Source organism: the organism of the source record quoted next, unplaced genomic scaffold (assembly GCF_019419815.1).
Source record: "Pyrus x bretschneideri cultivar Hongxiangsu unplaced genomic scaffold, Pyrus_bretschneideri_v1 Contig46, whole genome shotgun sequence".
NCBI lineage: Eukaryota > Viridiplantae > Streptophyta > Magnoliopsida > Rosales > Rosaceae > Pyrus > Pyrus x bretschneideri.
Window position 1 is genome coordinate 2,901,345 of NW_025999783.1, and position 23,727 is coordinate 2,925,071.

The following is a 23,727-nucleotide window of genomic DNA, read 5'->3' on the forward strand; positions in this document are numbered from 1 at the left end:
TATCCAAAGAGAGATATGAGGTAAGGGGATCCACTCTCACCGTTCTTATTCGTTATTTGTGCGGAGGGCTTGTATTCTTTATAGAATAAGTGGGAAACTCAAGGCTGAATCAAAGGCATAACTATTTGCAAAAGGGCGCTGAGTGTAAATCATCCATTCTTCGCTGATGATAGCTTTGTTTTTGCTCAAAGTACAATCCAAGAATGTCTTAACGTGAAGAATTTGTTAAAAACGTGTGAATGAGCATCTAGGCAAATGATCAATTTTGAGAAAAGCTGTGTGGCTTTCAGTGGAAATCTCACGGAATTTGATGGAAAATTACTCTCAGATTGCTTAGGTGTGGCAAGAAGAAGGTTCATGATCGTTATTTGGGTTCACCAGTTTATGTGGGGAATGCAAACAAAGCTACCTTTGCATTTTTAAAGGATCGGGTATGGACGAAAATTGAACGGGTGGAGAGGTAGTATGTTGAGTAGTGCAGGGAATGAGTTATTGATAAAGACAGTTGCGCAAGCAGTGTCTCTACATTCGATGCAAACTTGCTCATTGCCAAAACTTTGTGTGATGAGTTGATTCAAATGGTGGCGCAATTTTGGTGGGGGTGATGAGTTGCCGAAGGTGGATTGGGGTTTAAAGACTTGTATGCATTCAACTTGACGTTGCTTGCCAAACAGGGTTGGCACCTAATTCAACAACCAGATTCACTTGTCGCTCAACTCTTCAAGGCTCAGTACTATGCATATGCGAGTGCTCTAGTAAAGTCTAATGCTTCTTATGGTTGGAGGAGTATCGCTGAGGCTCGTAGTTATTCAGATGGGAGCAAGATGGCGGGTGGGTGACGGGTTAAACATCAAGGTTTGGGGAGATGGTTGCAAAATTATTTTAGGAAGGTGATCAGTCCGATACCACTAGGCTTGGATGCATCCTTTACGGTGAACAATTTGATCACGGAGGATGGACATCCTTTACGGTGAACAATTTGATCACGGAGGATGGTGCGTCCTAGAATGTGGAAATGATTAATGAAATGTTTTGGGAGGAGGAGGAACGCCTGATTAAAAGCATTCCACTGAGCTTTCTAAAACCATGTGATGTTCAAATGTGGAATGCGGAAAAGAATGAGTAATTTACTATAAAAACTGCATACCATATTCCACGTAACTGTGTGATGGTGAATGCTAATGACCCAAGTGTTTCAACCATTGGAAATGACGTGAAGTTCCTATGGAAAACCCTTTGGAGAGCCTCTGTACCTGGTAAAGTGAAGATTTGTGTATGGAGGAGTTGGGTTTGAATGCTTCACCAACAAGGGTAAACTTACAAAAAAAGGAGGATTATTGAAGATGTATCGTGCGTATTTTGTAACAAAGCAGTTGAAACTGTTGAACATGCGTTTAAGAGACTGTTCAATGCCGATGATAATATGGTTTTCCAGCCCATTGGGGTTTCGAGAACATGCAGTGAGAAATATATGGTGGGTAGATTGGCTTGTGAGCCTAGCATCTTCTTTGGCGCGGGAAACTTTTGATCTTGTTATATAGAGCATTTGGAAGGAACAATATAATTTGTATGGAAAGGAACATCTCTGCCCCCAATGGAGATTCGTTGCAAAAATCAGTCCTGGCTTCAGGAGTATAAAAGATGGCATGGAAGGACTAAGTGCAGCAGCAATGCTGCAGCCGTGGTGAAATGGAATAAACCAGAGAATGGATGGCTGAAGTGTAACTTCGACGCAGGGCCAGCCCAGGCCCAGTGCTGGTTGGATGACTGTTCGGGGCCCAAAAAAATTGAGGTCACCAAAATTATTTCAGGTGGTATATTCATATATAATTTCATAAGAGTATAAGTTTATAAAATTTGGTTTATTGACTAAGTTTAACTAGAACTAGTGGTTATGTGTTTATTTACTCTCGGTGGTTATGTGTTTATCTCTAGTTTAAATTGCCATGTGTTTATTTACTTTCTAATTTTGTAATTCATGAGGTTTAAAATTAACAAAGAGGTCTCGTTTAAAGCATTATGTATGTTTTTTATTTTCTAGTTTTTACGAATTTCTTTTCAGAAGAATATAAATTTTTAAAATTTTGGGGTTTCTTTTTGTAAAAGTATAAATTTTTAAAATTTTGTTAAAATATGAAGAAGTTTAATCAAAAGAAATAGTTTTTGTTGTAGAAAATTAACGAAAGGTCTTGAGTTTGAAATGCTATGTGCTTTTTTTTTTATTTTTTTATTCTTTCCAATTTTTACCAATTTATGTTTGGTTGTTAATTTCTTTTTAATTATTAGTTCGTGGTTATGTAGGTTGCAGTTTTTAGACATTCATTCCAATTCAAGTCTAACCTTTAACAAAGAGTGATGTGTAGACAAAATTTTTAGACCAAATTTGCAAATCAAATGTGTTACCAATAAGAAATAAGCACGTCAATCAATACTTAAGTAATAATTCAATCAACAATCACATCATACATTTTACAAATTTGGTTTAAAAATTTGGTATCCCTAGCATAAGCCTTCAAGAAATTAATGAATGCATGTCTCATCCATTGCCTATGTATATATATCAATTAAAGACTCGAAAATATGATTTTAGTTTCATATTGACAAGGTTAATAAGAAAAACACCTTACGAGTTATATAAAAACACTTTAAAAATTCAGATAGATGGGAAACAAAACACATCATCTATCCACTTGTAAGCCTAGGATTTTTTGGTTTTTCCTTTCTTTCAATACAAAATAAATTAATTTTTTCGTGTCTAAATTATTGAGTTTGAAGTGCTTTTCTAACTATAATTTTATCAAAATCTCATTGAAGTTGTTGGGGTTTTGGGGTGGGGGGGGGGGGTGGTTCGTGGCGGTTATGGCGATGAAGTTCAACGACATTTCCTCGTCGTTGCAAGCAAAACTAGAGGTGTCTCGTGCGGGGGTTCTGTTGGTACGAGAAATCGTTGCAGAGGCAATGGAATTCAAGGGGATGCTACGATGGTTCTTGTGACTCTTAACAGCCATGAAGCTGGTGATACTTCTTCGATGGGCAATTTGGTAAATAACACGCGCCACTTTTTGCATTCAATATCCCAAACAAAATTGATCCGTACCCGAAGGGAAGCAAATAGAGTGGCTAATAGAGTGGCTAATAGACTGGTGCTTTTAGGACTCAACTTAGATAAATGGAGAGTGTGGTTTGAAGAACCCCCAAATGTAATTTTAGATCTCATTTTGAAGGATAGTTTATCTTTGTAACTATGGTGTGGGACGCTCTATTTTAGACCTCATCTAAGAAAAAATGTAAATCTTGGTATCGCCATTTTAGCCTTCTCATTTTACGTGGATATCGTTTGTAATAAAAATAATGAAATTTGCCTACTTTATTACATTATCCTTTTTTAAAAGGGAAAATTAGAGTCCCCTACAGTTTTTTTTTTATTTTTTTTATTTTTATATCATTTAGATTAAACATCTGCGCCTTTTTACAATTTGATTAAAGTGTTTTGACCAATAGTCACCTCTATTTTTAAAAATTAAAATAATTTTTGAATTTATCCTTTTATCGATGCATTTTTCCATATTTAGTGGAGATATTAGTAATTAAACTATAACTTCTCTTCTTCCAAATATGTTTTTTCGATCACAATTTTTTTTTTGTTATGCAAACATTTAATATTATTTCTTTTTCCAAATGGTTTTTTCTTTTTCAAATGGTTGGTGATCAACATAAAAGGTCCGTGTAATTTTTTCAATTTTTTTTTGTGAAATCATATTTTTTTGGCTGTTTTTTTAAGTATAGTTGTTGACGAATTATTATTAGGTACAATGCATTACGTATATATTATATGCGGGTAGGTTTGAATTTACAAAAATCATTAATTGGTACATTTATTTGCAATTTTGGTACGTTTGATTTGATACATATTGTTAATATTGGTACATTATTTTTATTTTGGTACGTTTATTTTATTCTCAATCTTATTTTCTCTTAACGTACTAAAAGAAAAACTTATTTCGGTACGTTTGATTATGGAAAAAAATATTTTAAACTATTTTGGAAAGAAAATATCTTAAATCATATCGTAGATAATTATTGCTGAATTGTAGCATTATTGTTAAAATAAATTGAATCTAACCAACTTTTTTTTGTTTTTTGTTTTGTATTTACAATTATCTTAACGGAGAAGAGTGTAATCAAAATGCTAGATTATAAGAAATTTGTTACAATATAATGTGCATATAGCACCAAAATTATGACAAAAAAAAAGTTTAATCAAATCACTAAAATGTATGGATGTTTGATTTAGAAAATTCAAAACTGAGGTGCCTATATCAAAAGATCCCTTTTTAAAATCCAGTGGTGTTTTCAAAGTTAAGTTGCCAGTTAAAATTGGATGGTAATAGGAAACAAATTATTCTAAAAGGTCTTTGGAGAATTTATCATCTGTCACCAAATTTAACACGTAAGCTCAAATATTTTCTAGGCTTATTTACTGAAACACCCTCATAAACTCAATCTTTAGTCCACTTTATCCTTTATTACTCAAAATGTATCATTTAATCCCTTAAAAGTTAACATTGTGTCCTACTTTTCCTCATTTGATTTGTTTCACTAAAAATTTTGTTGAGTGATGTGACATGGCAAGTATAGTATTGATTGGCCGACCCTAGTTTCCTAGCACATTTTGTCCAAATTTTTTGGTTTGGCCCATTTACAAAAGTTACTCTCACACAACCTTTTCAAAGTATCAATGTATCTTATAGCGCATCAACAATTAAGCACCCAAGTTAACAGAAGACAAATGAAAAAATATTTAGGAAATGCGGCAGAATAAATGTTCATACATAAAAACACTCAAAAGTCGCCAAAAGTTTACACAAAAAGGCCATCTAGTGTACAAAAGAAAAGGCCTATCGTAAAATAGTAATGTTAGGTAGATTTATAAACTATGTGATGTGCTATCAATACGAAGTAAGTATGTTAATTAATACTTAATTAATAATTTAATTATTAACAAACACGTTATATGGTTTACAAAATGAGAAAATTAGAATTAGATGTCACATCCCAGTCCGGGATGTGGTGGGGACCCAAGCCCGAGATGTGGTGGTGGCTCGGGCCGGGATGTGACGTTAGATGCCTCATTTTAAACTTTTGTAGACTAAACATTTATGCTTTTTGAGTTTTTTATTAAGTTTTTGAAACATTTGATTAAGATACTCAGACTTGAACTACTTCAGATTAATTGAAATTAATTTACATTTAAATATCTGCTATATATTTTAAATAATTTCAACTATATTTAAGTCTAAAAATTTAAAATTTTCAAATCTAAATGTAAACTCACACCAAATGGAAACGTACCAATATTAAATGGAAACGTACCAACATCAAAAGAAAACGTACCAACTCCGAATTAAAACGTGCCCAATTATAAACTATATTAAAATGAATATTTATCATTTTGGAATATTTAAAAATATGTTTGATTCATACACAATGCTCTAGACAGTCATGTTTTTTGGTAGATAAGTCTCTGAAACAACTTTTAGTTGATCGGAGATAAATCCTTATTATTGTAGATAATGCTAAATAATAACGATAAATCATATAATTTTGAATTAACAAAAAAGGCTATTGTCATTTAATTAAAGTAATTTAAACTTTTAATTGTTAATGACTCTTTCTATATATAAAAAAAAATCATTAATTAAAGTAATTCCTCATTATTAGGACAAAAAGTAAAACAACTTATGTTTTGGAAACAAACGTACCAAAAATTCAAATGTACCAAAAACTAAATGTACCAAAATTCAAATGTACTAAAAACTTTGAAGGAACCAAGAAGCCAAATGGACCAAAAATTCAAATGTACCAAGTAACTAAATGTACCATTATAATCAAACGTACTGATATAACCAAACGTACCTAACAATGAGTTTTGTTACATTCTATTTAATTTACTAAAATAAATATTTTAATAAAAAATAAAAAAAATCTTAAATTATCATAATAAGATATGCATAAAAATAGGAGGAAAAAAAAGGAAATGCTAACATGAATAGACTTCTAATGAAATAAAATAAAAGTATCAAAATTGTAGGGAAAATGTTTAATCAAATTTGCAAAAGGAATAGATGTTTAGTCTATGACATTTAAAAACGAGGCGTGTATATCAAAACGTCCCTTAAAAAATTTGGTTTAAACAGTTAGTCTCCCTAGCATTACCCATTGGAAAATGTTACTGTCACTTTCATTTGTCAATAATTTTTTTTTATTTGAACTTAATTATTGTCTCTCTACACTGGACTAATAAAATCTCCCAAACTTTCAAATTTGCCCTTAGATAAATTAAAATAAAAACTAATGCTAGTCTTAACGCTCAAAATTGTAAGGTTAATGAAGTTAATTAAATCACTCTAGGTGGGCTTAGGAAATGAGTTGGAATTAAATGGAGTCAAAGATGTAAATGGTTTACCCCTCAAAACTAGACTACATCCGTTGTGTTGCTCATAATATATAGATTTCAAGACTAAATAGCGCTCGGCTCATACATTCAGTCTCTTTTCTCTTTGATTCGTCCAACCCCCATATTTGAGGTCTTTACTCCTTTATATAGGCCTCTCATTCTTAAGGCTTCTCAAACAAGCATTTAATATGCCAACAACTTTCACTAGCTTATTGACGCATTTCCACCTACTCGGCCTGGCTCTCGTCAATGAAGTGATATTCTTGTAGCCAGGGTGGCACATCCATTTAGATCTAGGCGAATTGAGCATCTAATAGGACATTGGTTACTCTTCCTCAGCTCGCTGAAGACCTTCTTGGCTACCTTTACGTCCCATCCTAGATATCTGCTGCTGAATGCCAGTAGCCACATAGTTAAAATGGCACTTGAATAGTTCTTTCCATGGAGACTCAAGTTGTAAAGTTGTCAATTTGCCCACGTTCCATGCAGCCAGGCAACTCCTCTTTTGTCTCAGTCGGCTTGAGTGATTGGGATGGCTGTCTTTAACCCTTTAGGCCTTGGGCTCTTTGGTTCTTTCTTGGGCCTACGCCATTGGGTGAGCCTAAAAGCGCCCAACATTACCTATAACCCACTGATAAGCAACAACACGTTTTTATCTCTCTTCACCCTCATTGTTTTTTTTTTTTTCTTTCTTTTTCGGTGATCCAAACCCTAACGCCTGTAACCACTACTACTCTCCTTCTCTTTTTCTTGTTCTTGAGTTTGACCTTTATGTATCTATTAATTTGTTCTATCTACTAGATATCTCCTCTATCATTATGGTACAATTTTTAAATAGGTATGGGTATTAAGGGTACAAGTCAACAATACAGTTAGAAATACAGTTAGTAAGTTGGTTAGTATTTGGTTGGAGTAGTTAGGCTTTCTCTTAGAAAAACAGTTGTGTAACCTTCATTCTATCAATTAATACAAAAGCATATTTCTTTCTCTAAAACTCTCTGTGTTCATCTTTCTTCTCTTCATCTTTCTTCTTGATTTTCCCTTCAATTCTCAAACATTGCAATGTAGTTAACATGGTATCAGAGCCACCAGGCTCACGCCATGGATTCTGGTGGTTTTTCTTCATAGTAGTTTACATTTTTTTTTCCTAGTTTAGTTTCTCTTCAAATTTCTATTAGATTTTAGATGCTTTTGCGAGCTTGGGTTGCTTTTCTGTGATTGTTGGGATTGCGATTGTTGTGATTATTGGGTTGATCATTCTGTTTTGGAGATTTCACCACCGAGAGCTTTTCTTTCTTGGCGTTGGGTTTGGATACTGGGGGTGATTGGGTGGGGGATCGCCTCTTCAATGTTTTTGTGGATTCTTGGGATCAACGATGAAAGAAGACTTGAAGGTGCTGTCAAGGCGGAGCCCGGACAACCGATTCCTCACCGCCTCCAAGAACTGAAGCTCTTCGCTACATGATTTGTCACTTTGATTCTTGCTGGGCACAATTGTGTACGCATGTTGAAGAATCAACAACTTCAAATTTTAGTCTCAAACAAAATCCAATATCATGCTTCGTGGGTACATAATATTCCCAAGATCCCATTTCAATCCATGTTTTCCCATCTTGTTCCACCGCCGCATCAGGTTGTGAATTGTCATCCTGATAGCCAGTCCAGGTGTTTGATGAAATGCCCATCTCATAATTTTCATGTGAAGAGAGATGACGTGATGGTATCTTGGGTGCTCTATCAGGATTTTCCTTATAGGCATCTTCTTGGGGGACCTTATTTCCATTGACATATGCAATTGCGTGCTGACAGTCACTTTCATTGGCAAGATCAGGATTTGCAGATTTTGGTATGGTTCTCTGCTTCTTCCTTCCATAATGTTTCACTGAACTTGCACTGGATTTGGGTATGGTTCTTGAAGTTCTTGGAGTCCAGTTGGTTCAAGATTGATATGTTTGATGGTTTTGCTCAGTCTCTTTATTGGCTTTGATGGTTATGCAAATCTTGATATGTTTGGTGAAATGGGTATGGGTTCTTGGATTCTTGTGTTCATTGTCAAATTACTCAGGCAATTTTGTAGTATTCAATTCTTGTCTCTCTACTTCACTGATTTTCTGCAATTCTGTTGAGGAGTTGTGCAGTATATTCCTTATCACAACCTATAATTTCAGAGTTTAACCAACTCAGTTGTTAGCATGAATTTACAGTAAGTCCGGTTATACGTGTCTTAAAAGATGAAGTTAGAAGAAGTTGTTAATGGTAAATCCCACGAAGGGTAATTCCATGTTATGAATAGGTAGTGTTGTGAATTGGTAAAATCCACAAAGGGCGATCCCATGGACATTAGTGTAGTGTAGTGTAGTATTGGCAGAAAGCCATTAGAAATGGGCATGAAGCCATTAGAAGTTGAAATTTGTTGGCACGAAGCCGTTAGTAATTAGTTTTGATTGTGGGCACGAAGCCAATGTTAAATGAGATTGTTGACAGTAAATCCCACGAAGGGTAAACCCGCAAGAAATTGTTATAACCAGCCCGATGGTGTGTTACAACTTTATAAGAGGTTGTTTTTCAATTAAAGCTCTTGCGAGAGGTAAAGGAATATTGGATTTTTTGGATGGGAAGATTGTATATGCAAAGGGTGCAAATTTCTATTTGGTTTGCAGTGAAGATCCTATTAGAAGGTAGCAGAAAGATGTCACGATTGAAGTATGAAGAAAGATCAACAACTTCAAACTATCATACACGACTCCAAATTGCAAGTGACAGAGCAATGAAGAATTATTTGTTCGGATCAAGTTGAATGAGTTGATGAAATTGGAGATGAGTTGATAGCATTTGGGCAAAAAGGATACTCATTTTGCCATTTTACACACCCATGAGAATGGTGGAAAAGTTGTTTGCTTCTGACTTTCAATCTTTAAAAGCAAATGTCTAATTGAAGTATTTTGAGAACCGTTTTAAGTTTTTTCCAGATTGAAAGAAGGCTATTAAATGGTAGCTGAATGAAAGGTTTGTTTTTATTTTTAATCACATTGCTCTTGACATGGAATGAATCTGAGGTGGATGAAGTGGGATTGTAAGGTTGCAGATGATTCAACTCTGTGTTCTGTTTTCTGGTTTCATACTAGTGCTTGCAGATGTTCTTCCAATCTCAAACTGGGTTTCCCCAGTTGAGATTGAGGGGGAGTATTAAGGGTACAAGTCAACAATACAGTTAGAAATACAGTTAGTAAGTTGGTTAGTATTTGGTTAGAGTAGTTAGACTTTCTCTTATAAAAACAGTTGTGTAACCTTCATTCTATCAATTAATACAAAAGCATATTTCTCTCTCTAAAACTCTCTGTGTTCATCTTTCTTCTCTTCATCTTTCTTCTTGATTTTCCCCTCAATTCTCAAACATTGCAATATAGTTAACAATGGGAAGGAAGATATTCTTGGTAAAACTAATGAAAATGGCTTTAAAACTTTAAATTTTAATATGACAAAACCCAATACCAAACTAGCCCAATAAAGCTGGCCCAAGTAAAAAAAATTATCGAGCTTCCGAATTTACCCCTAACGTCCAAGTCATGGCCCGTTTATTTGGTCTGTTTCCTTTATATCTTCTTCTCCGTCCAAATACCAAACCCTATCTCAATCTTCCTTCAACCACCCAGAGGCACCAAGATGCTCAAACTGCAAACAAACCTTCACCAAATTTGCAACCACCACCCCACCCCAAAACAAACTTAAGCTGGAACATCTCTATCCCTCCTCAATCTTCCTTCAACCACCCAGAGCCACCAAGATGCTCAAACTGCAAACAAACCTTCACCAAATTTGCAACCACAACGCCCCCCCCCCCCCCCCCCCCAACCCAACCCAACCCAAAACAAACTTAAGCTGGAACATCTCTATCCCTTTCTCCATTATCGCAAAGGTAAGCATTTGTCATCCTTCATCTCTGATTTTATTGTTCAAAGAATTGGAATGAAAAGCTCAATATATTTCTTTTGTCGGTGCTGTAGCTTCAGATTCACTTTTGACCTTGTCATGTAATCTCTGTGATGTTTGCGGCTAAGAGAATAAATGCAAAATTATCAATGCTTCCATGATGTAAATTCATCCATGCTTTTAATGAATTGTTTGTGGTCTCTATGTATTTGTGCATTCATGTATTTTTTTTTTTTTTTTTTTAAGGTGGGATAAATGGGGGATTGTTTTTATTTTTTTATTTTTATGAATTGGGAGTGTATGATTTCTCTTTTCTTCTTACGATGATTTTTTATGGTGTGATGACTTGATGGGTCTACCAAATCCAATCAAAACTTGAGCGATGATTTTAGAAAACAATAAATAAAAATTACAATACTCTCTATGATTTCTTTTTTACAAATTTCGGTGAGATGTTAGTTTGTTTTTATCTCAAATTTCAGTCCATTGAAGTTGAAATTGATTGTGAAGTTGTCAAATGCATATTTCAGGCTGGTTGACTCCAACATGCTCATCAACAACACCACGACGGTGATATGCTTGGATGATTACCATTCCCTAGACATGACATGGAGGAAGAAGAAAGGAGAGAATGCTAGACCCGAGAGCTAACGACTTCGATCTTCTGTATAAGCAGATGAAGGGAATCAAGGAAGGGAAGGCTGTTGAGAAGCCTATTTACAACAATGTTTCTGGTCGCTTGGATCCTCCTGAGCTCATCAAGTTCCCCCAAGATTCTTGTCATTGAAGGTTTACATCCAATGTAAGTGCATGTCTACTTAATTACTCATCTTAATCACTTTCATTAACTAATTAGTCACTACTTTATTATTTTTCATCACTACACATTCATGAAATCCTGGACTTGTTCTTAATTAGAATCTTTCTTCTAAAGCGATATTTTTACCCTTAATTCATCTAAATCGATTTCGTAAAATTGCACTTATTATTATTTTTTAGATGAGAGTATCCATGTAATTTAGCGAGAGTAAAATAAATCTTCTTTTATTTTTTGGATGTGGTACTCATTAATTGATAAATCCACATATGCTAACCTACTGTTCTTTGTTCAATTCTTAATTGTTTTTATGTTTCAGCTGCATACTGCAATCATTGAACTGAATACCAGGATCTAGAATGATAACTCATTGACCAAAAAATGATGAAGATTATAACTCTAGTTGACCACTTGCGTTGCATATAATCCTTTTAAAGATGTAGTACGTACATTTATTCACTAAACCGAATCAACTACTGTATGTAAACCATGTTCTGGTGCCTCTTTATTGACTTCTCTTAGTGTCTCTTGGGTTCTGAGTTTGATTAACACTTTGTAATCAATTCCATGTGTGTATAAGTTTACATTCACTATGTTCTTCATAATCATTGGTATACTAGGCTAAATTGGTAGTTTCTTAATGTTCTGGATGTGAAAATTTTTGTTTATGGGTATTTGAAGTTTTTCATTGCAGTTGGGTGTTATGAGAGCAAAGAAGAAGTTGCCAAGAGAGAGGAGGCTATTCGGCGCATCAAGCAGGTGCCTTTTTCAAAAGGATGAGAAGCATGTATATATATAATAACATATGCAAATAAAATTGCAACTTGGACTGCTAAGGTTTAGCCTTCAAACAAAATTACAGATTTGGTGCATCAAGTTTCAGAAATAGTGTTTTCAGTTTCATAAATAGTCAATTTTAGAAATTTTTTATCCATTTTCAATTTCAGAAATAGCTTACTCGTTTTCAATTTCATAAATAGTATATATATGTGTTGAGTTTCATAAATAATCAGTTTTATAAATAGTGTAGCTGTGTTGAGTTTCATAAATAGTTAGTTTCAGAAATAGTGTACCCGTCTTTAGTTTCATAAATAATTAGTTCCAGAAATAGTTTAGTACCTGTGTTGAATTTTAGAAATAATGATAGTACCAGTGTTCAACTTGAGAAATAGTAATAGTACATGTATTCAATTCGAGAAATAGTTATGTTTAGTTTAAGACATAGTGATAATACCAATGCTTATTTTAAGAAATAGTGATAGTACCCGTGTTCAATTTAAGAAATAGTTAGTGTTTAGTTTCAGAAATAGTATAGTACCCATGTTCAGTTTCAGAAATAGTTAGTTTAAAAAAGGGTAAATTACACTTTCATACCTCAGGTTTGGAATCTATTTCAATTCCTTACAACATCTTCAAAACATTTCACTTTCATACTTTAAGTACTATTTTATTTCAAAATAACATTTCCATTACATTTTCCATCCATTGATTCGTTAAATGCTGACCTGACTGCCAAATGTTTGCCATGTGGCAAATAAAATAATTTTTTAATTTTTTTGAAAAAACATGAATTTTTTCAAAAGAACAAAAAAAAGGGAAACACATCTGCATGAAGAAGAAGAAGAAGAAGAGGGAGGAAGGGAGATGGGTTTGGGTGGGTGGGGAGATGGGTTAGGGTGGGTGGGGGGACGGGAGGAGGGTCGTCGGGCTGCCCAACAGGGGACAGGAGGACGGTCGTGGGGGGGGGGGGTTCTGGGAATTTGAAACCCTTTTCTTCTTCTTCTTCTGGGTCGCTGGGGGGGGGGAGGGACAATTTTTTTTTTTTTTTTGTTCTTTCTTCTTCTGGGTCGTTGGGGGAGGGTGGGGATGGATAATTTTTTTTTTTTTTCCCTTTCTTCCGCCCTCTTCTTCTTGCAGAAATGGGTTTCAAATTTATTTTTTCCTTTTTTTGAGAAAATTATTTTATTTGCCACGTGGTAGACATTTGGCAGCCACATGGCATATATGTGGCACCCACGTTAGCATTTAACGAATCAATGGATGGAAAATGTAACGGAGGTATTATTTTGAAATAAAATAGTACTTAAGGTATGAAAGTGAAATGTTTTGAAGATGTTGTAAGGAATTGAAATAGGCCCTAAACCTACCCTTTAAAAAATAATGAGGATGGTAGAGAGGGTGTGTGTATGTTTAAGAAATAATTAGTGTTTAGTTTATAAATAATTTGTATGTGAAATTTATATTAATCTAACTTTGATTCTATAAATATTTCAATAAGCATTTCAACACGATTTTGTTTTTGAATATTCCTCAATTTAAATCCTTCTATTCAATTTTTCTAATTTGGTTTACTAGTTTATAAATTAGTAAATAAGCAATTATTCTTTCTCATTTTAGTTCCTTTAATTTCATTTACAAATTTTTATACACACCATAAATGTAGTTGAAGCTCCTAAGCCCCATCACCCAAAAATAAAAAGGCATAACTTGGCCCAATTTTCCTATCGAGATTTAATCAATTTAATTTTAATTATATATGATTGCCATTTAGTATTACGGTCTAGTGATATTTCTCTTAACTTGTAAGTGAGAGGTCTTAGGTTTAATTCTCACCAAATGCGAATTTGAACCATATTATTGCTAGCCCATTATGAAGCTTAACCTACTTTCCCACCCCTGTAGTGTAAAAATATTGTTTGTTAAAAATAAATAATAATAATTTTATATGATTAATGTTTTGCAAGTAAAAGAGTATATGGCTTTGGGAAACAAATGAGGAATATGTTGAGTGGGTTCTAAATTTAATTACTAGAAGATAGCATATAGGATGGGAAGGAAGGAAGAACTTCTCACATCACATGAATTCAAACCAAAAACAATTTGTGCCGTGCTAAAAAATACCTGACAAGCCTCTGCTATACGCCATGCACTTTTCTCTATCGGTTTCGATTGTGTTTTCGAGTTTTGTCGGAAATCGGGTTAAATGAAAGAATGTTTGAGTAAGAAGAAGAAATGAGTGAAGTTGCTGCCATTGCTTATGGTGTTTGAGATTGAACCAAAATAACCTACATTATTTATAAAATTGAACCAAAATAATTCATACTATTTTTAAAAAGAAAAGAAAACATGTAGTTAATGAACCCATTTTTCATATAGAGTTAGTGCAAAAACACATTATTTCTAGAACTGAACTATTTCTTTATTATGAGTTTTCAATTTTAACCTTAACAACAAACCTTTGACCGTTTAATCTTTGCTATGCTCTCTCCCCCGTTTCTTCATGACACGATGATGATCTCCTTTCAAAGGAGAGGAGAGGAGAGGATAGGAGAAGAGAGATAGTTGTCTTGTCAATGAACATTCGGATATTGCCGTCACTATTACCTCGGATCCACGCTGTCCAAAATGAATTGCAAGACCACCGCAAAATCATAAAAAAAAAAGAGAGTAGAAAACAAACGTTTGATTTTGACCAATAACACAAATTTCTTGGTGAAACCAACCCAATTACCATATTTATGATCAAATTATTGTGATACTTGTTGAAGAATTAAAGAGTGTTACTTAATTCAAACAATAATTAAGAATTATAACCTTAAAAGCACTTTAGCAAGAAAAAGAACAAAAGAAAAGAAAAACTGTACAGGTGGCGATCAATCCCAATAAAAACACATAAACAAGAGGCTAAGGATATGTTTGGCTTTTGAAGCAACCAAGGAACTGGAACAAGAAGGAAAAAGAGAAACGGTGGCAAGGGAACTAGAAGGCTAATGGGATTGGTTGGGTTCTGCCAGGGGCAGTTTTGGAAAAAAATTTACTGTTGATTGGGCTTTTAATTCAGTTTGTGAGTTTTTATGTTTGTCAGGTCTAGTATATGAATAGTTTTGTTCTTATGGTTAAATTATAGTTTTTGGTGATTTTTATTAAATTAAAGTTAGTTCAAATCCTTTTTATTAAAGCTCTTTTTATTTTTATTTTTATTTTTTCACAGTATGTATTCTTGGTAATTAATTGGTATTACTCTTCGATTTGAATTAGTGTTTTTGCTTCTATTACAAACAAGTGGTAAATCCAAAATTTGGAAGATCGGGATGACAATTGGAAGAATGATGCATGAAAGTGGAAACTACAGTTTAAACTGATTGGGGAAGAGAAAGATGCTGATGAGCAGGGCAGTTGACAGAAGAGTTTAGAGCTGAGCCATTGTCGAAAAGATGACCGCGGAGCGTGGTAGAAGAAAGAGAGAAGTAAAAAATTGGAGGGGATCGTGGTCGTTGATGATGTCAAGGGAACGTGTCGCGAGTGCTTGGGTGGGTTTTGGGTTCTTAGGTTTTCTTTTAGTAGAGAAATTTTAATAGAAATATAAAGAAAAAATATTTAGGTTCAAATAAAATTTCGGTACGACAATTTGATTTAAGGGACGCAACTCTTAGCCCTATGGCCTTTTGCGTTGTTAAATGACAGTTGACATAAGTGCAGCAAACCAGGGTTACTTCAAGGCTCATACATACAACGTTATTATATAGACAATATCAAATGAATGTGATTATGTTTTTTAATTGAATTGTTTTTTTTATTTCTAAAAAATATTTAATTATACCGTTGCCAGGCATTGCCATGGATGGAATGTATGGCAATACACGTTTGGTAAACTCATGTTTGTAGATTGGCTTCAGCTATTTAATTAATTATAAATAGCCATAAAAACAAAATTTTATGCCTCCTTTTCTGACCAATTGATTGGATTGGAGAAAATCATGTATTATTTTGTGATCCTACTGCAGCACGTCCAGTAGCATATGATTGACTTTGCTAATATATATGGAACGTCGGCAACTTGGCTTTACTAAAACTAAATAATATTCCCTTGGAATATAATTATTTTCTAAAATTAATTTTATCTCTTTGTAATTATGTACTACAATTTTATTGTTTTTGTTTCCACGTTCTCTATGAACAAACTCTCTTAAACTAGCCAAAAAATGCAACATTAATTCAGAGTGGTTGCATTGATATATCTGGATAATGGAATTAAGCATTATGTTTTAGGAACACAACTTGTTATGTTAGGTTGAGGTTTTATTTAGTCCCTTCCCTTGAACCGGTCGTGGAGCTCTCTGTTAAGATTCGGGAGTTCCTTTTAGTGTTAAAATTAATGGCGGCAACTCTGCTATTTTACATATTTTAATCAGTTATTTTAATTTTATCCTGTTTTTCTCATGAAACTCTAGCTACTAATTACATTTGTAATGTTAGGTAAGTTTACAATATCCTCCTATATTTGTCTTTGCTCCAATTTCAGTCCTACTAATTTTATTACTAAAATTTGCTTTGTGGATGGGTGTGGGGTTGCTCTTTCATGTCTCTTGTGTTTAATTGCATTCGTTGCTGGAATATAGTTTGGAATCAAATGCAATCACACCTGGGAATAGAAATCCAAACGCGAATAAATTGAAGTCTATCATTTGGGGAATCGGCATTCTATTAGGATATCCATTCCTTTAATATTATTTTCTTTTCGCCAACCTTCTGATGAGATGGGTTGTCAAGTATATATATTGCATTTCGGGTTCATTTCTGAAAATTAGAAAATGCAATTTTGGGAAGGTCTAAAGTAAATGAGGGCACGTTTGGTATCCTTTTTATATTTAGTCTTTGAAACTAATGAGCATTGAGTAGTTTAGCTACCATTATTACTTTTTAAAAATAAAAATATCAAATTCAAAAAGAATACAAAACAGACACTTATTAGGATCTTCAAATCTTTAATTATTGTACATACATGATGAAATTTCGTGGTTATCCACCATTGGATCAACATACAATATAGTTTCTATTGATTTCGAAATGAAAGTACTTTATATGAATTTGAATTGAATTTAAGTGTCAACTGTTGAATTTTGATCCAGTAGTGGTGACAAAGAACTTTCAAGGGTAATGTCATAATTCAAGACTTCTCTTGGCTTATTGCAATAGAGATTAATTTAGCATAATCACCGTTTGGAGCCTGTGTAACTATTAATCATTCAAGAGGTTTTATAAATAAGTAACTCTTTTAGTTAAAGCAATTAAGAACAATATGTATATTATGGAAACAATTAGGTAAATGCTAATAAACCACATAAAATGTCCACATTGAACAGCTTAAACTTATGAAAAATAAAAACAAAAATTAATAAATTCTTATCCTAATACATTTATAAACAGTGGTACATGTCCATGCTCGAGTTGATGATCATTATTTTTTTTCTTCATTTCATGTATATTTTTTCATGGCCTGCGGAGGATGAATGATGAACAATTGATGGTAGTTGGGAATTAAATTGCATTTGAGTTGGCATAAATTTGTGGTCACATTGCTAACTATCTAAAAATCCAAATGGTTCCATAATATAATGTAGAGATAATTAGAGCAATGGCTCCTGATTTTAGCTCAATTGGAGCTTTGGTTCTTGAATTAAAAATTAGTGAATATTGGTCCTTAAACTTGTTATAATGTAAATCGATGGTCATTTTGGCTAATTATGTTAAAAGTTCTATCCGTTTTTGTTTCCTTAAACTCTTTATTTGGATAAAAGTTCTAACGGAGTTTACTAAAATAACTATTGTTTAGCATTATAGCAAATTTAGGAATCAATATTCACTGATTTTTTAGTTCATGAATCAAAACTCATCATTGCTCCAATTTTTTTGCATAATTTTTATAAAATGAATTGGTTGTCCTTTTAGTTGTCTAGACCCTCTTCGCCCTTAGACGCCTATTTGCCTACGTATTTTTCGCCTGTCATGATCCTACAAACCCCACTCAGAGATAAAACAACTATATATCCAGTTTTCAGCCAAGTGACAAATCATTTGTCAAACCCGTATTAGCCGACCTTTGTGTTTGAATAAAATAAAAAACAAGGTTTATGTAACCACTTTCCATGTGCTAGAACATGGTACAAAATAACAACTTGGCTCTATTTAACAAGAGCAACTTATATTGCATAGGGTTCCACATTGTCATAAAAGTTGTTTCTCTATTTTTAAAGAACATTGTTTGACTCCTTATATATAACAGACCATTTTTACTTACCTATAAATCACAATTTGATACATAAAAGTAACAAGATCACAAAAAAAAAAAAAAAAAAAAAAAAAAAAAAAAATTTCAACATATCACTGTAATTAGTTTGAAAGAAAAATGACTCCTCAAGTACAAAAAGTCCAATATTTTCCATTTGAAACTCAAAACAAACCGGCTAATAGATAATATAATAATGCCAGGGTGTACATCACAACAAAGATCCAAGGAACACAGTTTTTTATTTTTAACAGCACTATGCTTTTAGTTTTTAAGTTTTAAAATCATGTCAATCTTGTATGTCCCTAATGTCATTGTATAAGTAGGTCTCGAATCCCCATAGCACAAACACTAACATCAAATTAAAGATATTAATTAAGACATGGAAACTCGTAGTTGCATTCTCCTATCTGCTTTTCTCATCCCTTTCCTTCTTGGAACAGCTTGTGCTCAACTTAGGACAGACTTCTACAAAGGCACGTGTCCAAATCTTGAGTCCATAGTCTCTTCTGCTGTCAAAACCAAGTTCCAGCAGACTTTCGTAACTGCTCCAGCCACTTTGAGGCTCTTCTTCCACGACTGCTTCGTTCGGGTTAGTAGCTAGGTCCTTTCAAATTCCAACTTTCGGTTTGCCAAGTTTACATGTGTTTAATGTGTTGCCTTTATTGGTACAGGGTTGTGATGCTTCAGTGTTGATTCAGTCACCAACTAATCAGGGCGAGAAGGATCACCCTGATAACCTTTCGCTTGCTGGAGATGGATTTGACACAGTGATCAAAGCCAAGGCAGCGGTTGATAGCGATCCTAACTGCAAAAACAAGGTTTCATGTGCAGATATTCTTGCTCTGGCTACTAGAGATGTTGTACAGCTGGTATAAAATTCTCCTTTTACCGTTATTAATTTGATTAGTTTTTCTTTAAATTTAATTAGTATCTGCTGTCATCATAGTTGGACAGAAGCCAAATAAGCTTTTTAAATTTAACCTAACGCTTGAGAATAAAGTTAGTCTAACTACTACCATTATGTAATTAGTTAATGATTGATCGTTATCTTATTTGAATAATCTTATCCTACGTTTTGTCTAATGCACATATTTCAAGCAGGCTGGGGGACCATCTTATACAGTTGAACTGGGTAGGCGTGATGGAAAGGTATCTACTATGGCTAGTGTTCAGAGACGCCTTCCTTCCCCTACTTTCAATCTAGACCAGCTTAACAGCATGTTTACCTCTCATGGTCTCTCCCAGACTGACATGGTTGCATTATCAGGTAGTCTTCTTCTATTTGCCAGTGATTCCTAAGGTCTTTTTAGGGTTACCATTATTTTTATCTCTAATTTGTCGTGATGTTATCTTTTTCCTATTTATGTTGTAAGACTGTGAATCTATCACCGCATGCTAAAACAACACTTCTGATCAAAGATTTAGATTGACAATGATGCAAGAAAACATGCTGATAACGAAAAGTGTTTTTTCTAACTTGCATGCTTTTGTTAGGTGCGCACACACTTGGTTTCTCTCATTGCAGCCGTTTTTCCAAGAGAATCTACAGCTTCAGCAGCAAAACCCGTATTGATCCGACACTCGATCCAGCTTATGCATTGCAGCTTCGACAGATGTGTCCAACTCGAGTGGATCCCAGAATTGCCATTAACATGGACCCAACCACACCTCGAGCATTTGACAATGTTTACTTCCAGAATCTTCAGCAAGGAAAGGGTCTGTTCACCTCTGATCAGATACTGTTTACAGATACAAGAACAAGGGCAACCGTCAACCAATTTGCATCAAGTAATGCAGCTTTTAATCAAGCTTTTATACAAGCCATGACTAAGTTAGGCAGAATTGCGGTTCTGACGGGCAATCAAGGCGAGATTCGGCGAGACTGCACTCGTCCAAACTAGAATGGATTAAACTGGATAGCTTCAACTGGATAATCTCTCGAAAAACTATTTTTATATTGATTGAATTTTGTTTTTTTTGTTATTATGGGGGTGTAAAACTTCGTTATGTATAGTCACAATGTTTGAGTCTGAGAGTAACTCATCAGCTTCAGGATACAATTAGCAGTTAGTTGGCAGAGGGAAACGTATCACTTTTTTCATTTCGTAGAAAAGCTCTGCTTGATTAGCTGTGCAAGAAATCTTCAAGTTGCTGGAATAATGCATTTTTAGCAGTTAATTTAAATGAAATACTTGAAGACGGAAATAAAAAAAATAATTTTATTTGGTGCCACATGGTCATAGAATATATTGTTTGTTAGCTACTGGACAGGTCTCTTTTACTGTCATTCAAATTCAGAAAGAATCAGTCGGATGATTATATAAATCCCTGTGGATGCAAATGCATCTACAAAACAATCAACACCTTAGGTCAAGGCTCAGAGCCTTATGTGTCCATAATGAATTGGTTTTTTGTTGGGGGGGGGGTAGCTTTGGTCGAAGAACCTTTGAGGGAAAAGTGTTTAGAGAAATTTGGAGAATTTTAGAAGAGAATTGGACTTGGGTTTTTAGGAGAAATGAGAGCTATTTATAAGGGTGTGGCCGACCCCTATTTGGAGAAAAGGGGTCCGGCTACTTAAGGTGGTTTTTGGCTCTAATTGCAAGATATTATGTCAACATAATATCTCGCAATCAATTAGAAAATTAATTAATTAATTATGGTAATTAATCCTAATTTGAAAAGAATAAATAGGGGTTACCTTGTGGGGTGGATTTGATGAGGATTGATGAAATAGGTTTTGAATAAATACCTATTTTGTTCATCTTTGACCTTGATTGAATCGTTATTGTCTACTTCTTGCACACGGGAGTTCCGGTGTGCCTCGAGGGTAATTTTGACTTTTTCACCCAAGAATCCACGTGTCGCCTCCATATTTTTCTTGATTATTTTTGGCTCCACAAATACCCCACACCTGTTGGGCTGCTCGCAGAAAAGGGCAGCAGGTGTAGAGATCTTCTTGCTTTAGGAAACATAGGATTGCTTCCTATTTTGATGTAGATTTCCTCTTTAATTGGAAATTAGATCTTTCTAGGAAAGGGAAATAAATTACTTCTAAAGTCTATTTAAGTCTACCTTAAGTAGATTATTAAATCAAATTTAGAGAGCAATTTATTCTACCCTACAAGAGAGAGAGAGTTAGAGGATATTTATTCCCCCACCCCTAGCAATCTTCTACACTTGCCTGTCACATCCCAGCCTAGGGCAGATCACTTCCCGGCCCCGCTCCACCATCGTAGCACGATATTGTCCGCTTTGGGCTTACCATTCCCTCACGGTTTTGTTTTTGGGAACTCACGAGCAACTTCCTAGTGGGTCATCCATCATGGGATTGCTCTAGCCCCCTTTTCGCTTAACTTCGGAGTTCCTACGGAACTCGAAGCCAGTGAGCTCCCAAAAGGCCTCTTGCTAAGTAGGGATAGGAATATACATTTAAGGATCACTCCCCTGGGCGATGTGGGATGTCACATGCCTGTGCAAAGGACTGGCTTTCGTTGCTTTCTTTGTCTTCATGCCGCATCAAGGTAAAAAATAAAAAAAAAAATTAATTTTTCCTTGTCTTCATAGTTTTTGGGAGCCTCGAGGCTTGAAATTTGGCTTGACGGGGGTTGAGGATGTGTGAAAAATTGGTTGGAGTGGGCCACAGCTTGGTTGCTGCCGTATGACTGCTTGGCGCGGTGGTGGCTGGCTGGGCTAGGAGTGGTTTGGCTTGGGTTGAGTTGATGGACGTTGGATTGAGTAGGCTCGGGCTCGTGCTGGAATGGGAGGAAGGGAGGTGCGGGCCTCCTTCGTGGGTTGGATGACTGGGCTTGCGCCTACGGGAAAAGTGGAAAAGGGAGGTGCGAGGGCGCCAACCCCTCCTCTGTGGTATTGGGCCGTGAGGCCTGCGGGTTGAGAGAGAATAGGCCAAGCCGTAAGGCCTGGCATAGCTGTTGGGTTTTTGCGGCTTAGATCTTCAAAAAATATTTTTTTTTTTTTGGGTAGCCACAAGGGTGTTGATGGTGTTCCACTGTTGTATCGTTAAGGCTAGTCTTTGAGTAAGGGGGGCTACTTCAAGGCTTCTCACTTCAAAATTAGCTTCGATGATTCATTTAGAGACTTTCTCAAGGCGTGTAGGCATGCCATTCCATGGGGGGTGCGTGTGAAGTAAGTCAAGGAAGTTGGCAGCAGTGAGCCATGTGGTGGGGATCAGAGAGCCCTCAAGTTCTATCCTTATTAGTTTGTGTTCGGATTTACTCTTCCCATGTCACGTTTTTTCCAAGAGGTGCTCTACTCCATGAAGTGCGCCCCTGCCCAATGTTCTCATAATGCGGTTCGCGAAATGGTGGGATTTCACAATCTAAGCCAATTCTTTGAGTTGGATTTGATTGTCAACGAATTTTGGTATTCCTTCGACATTAGCCAGATTGAAGGAGTTGGGCAACTATGATCTCACCATAGGCTATTTGACCACTCGAGCAAGGGAGACCATGACTAGGCCAATGAGACTTTGGAGATAAGTGGAGAATGAGAGTCTGATTCTTCCCCTAAGCTGTCTGTTTTGAAGGTTTTCATCTCCGGTAAGTAGACTGCTTAGTCCTTCGGCTACTTTGCACTTTTGCTTGGTTGTCTTTCGATTTACTAATCGTCTTTATCCATTTTCATAGATTCAGAATTCAGTTCGACCCGTAAAACTTCTTGAAATATGAAGAAGGTACATATTGCCCTTGGCATCCTTTTCGAGTACCATGAGTAACCTTGGCTGCTTAGTTATCCTTGTCGAGAGAAAGATAGGTTGCCCCTGAGAGAGGAGATAAAGCGAATCAAGGCTGAGGTGTTGGCTCGTCCGATCATTGTAGTTGAGCCTGTCGCGCATGAAGGTGGGAAGAAGAGTTTGCCCTAGCCTGCTTAGGAAATGCCGGCTGAGAAAAAACCAAAGACTTATTCAGCTGCTCGTGAAGGTTCGCCGTCTGCTCTTAAGTTCGTGATTGACTTAACTTCCCTTAAGGGCGAAAAAGATGATGTTGCTAGATCTGCGCCAGTGGCGCCTACCGCTCCGAAGGTGGCTAGTTCGATTGCTGACAGGATTGCTCAGTGTAGGAGTTCCACCGTGCCCTTAATACTGAAATTTATGCCCAAGCGTTAGTTGGGGGCTAAGTTTGGTTCACCTTCAGAGAGACTTGTTACTATGAAGAGCAATAAGGTGGACTTTGCTGCTAAAATGGCACTAAAACCCACTCTCCAAGCTACTACGACTAACTCGTCAGCTGAGAAGAAGGAGACTGCTTGTATGGGCAGTCGTGAACAATCCACTAAGCCTGTTTCCGAGGAAGCCGTTGAGATTTGTGCACTTTTCAGACCAAATCTGCTCAAGGATATAGATGTGTGTGCCAAGTTTGTTGATGGCGTTAAATGGGTTATTGGCCCAAGTTCCTTTGTGAAGCATATATCCCAGTATAGGAAGACTGCTTTGCTGGC

The 23,727-nt window shown here is 35.5% G+C and overlaps 1 protein-coding gene across 1 annotated transcript; it reads left to right on the forward strand.

Annotated features, from left to right (window-relative positions):
- Window positions 1–18,507: 18,507 nt before the first annotated feature.
- Window positions 18,508–20,505, forward strand: LOC103938713 (peroxidase 16). The gene is made up of 4 exons (XM_009348739.3): window positions 18,508–18,862; window positions 18,945–19,142; window positions 19,375–19,540; window positions 19,768–20,505. Exons 1-4 carry the CDS (start codon window positions 18,653–18,655, stop codon window positions 20,172–20,174), a joined length of 981 nt encoding a protein of 326 aa, XP_009347014.2. The 5' UTR covers window positions 18,508–18,652; the 3' UTR covers window positions 20,175–20,505.
- Window positions 20,506–23,727: the final 3,222 nt, after the last annotated feature.

What these genes read in the sequence shown, in the direction of transcription:
- LOC103938713 (XM_009348739.3), top strand. Translation starts at nt 18,653, where the DNA reads ATGGAAACTCGTAGTTGCATTCTCCTATCTGCTTTTCTCATCCCTTTC. An exon ending in TCCACGACTGCTTCGTTCGG is followed by an intron (nt 18,863 to 18,944) that starts GTTAGTAGCTAG and finishes TTATTGGTACAG; the next exon opens with GGTTGTGATGCTTCAGTGTT. An exon ending in CTAGAGATGTTGTACAGCTG is followed by an intron (nt 19,143 to 19,374) that starts GTATAAAATTCT and finishes TATTTCAAGCAG; the next exon opens with GCTGGGGGACCATCTTATAC.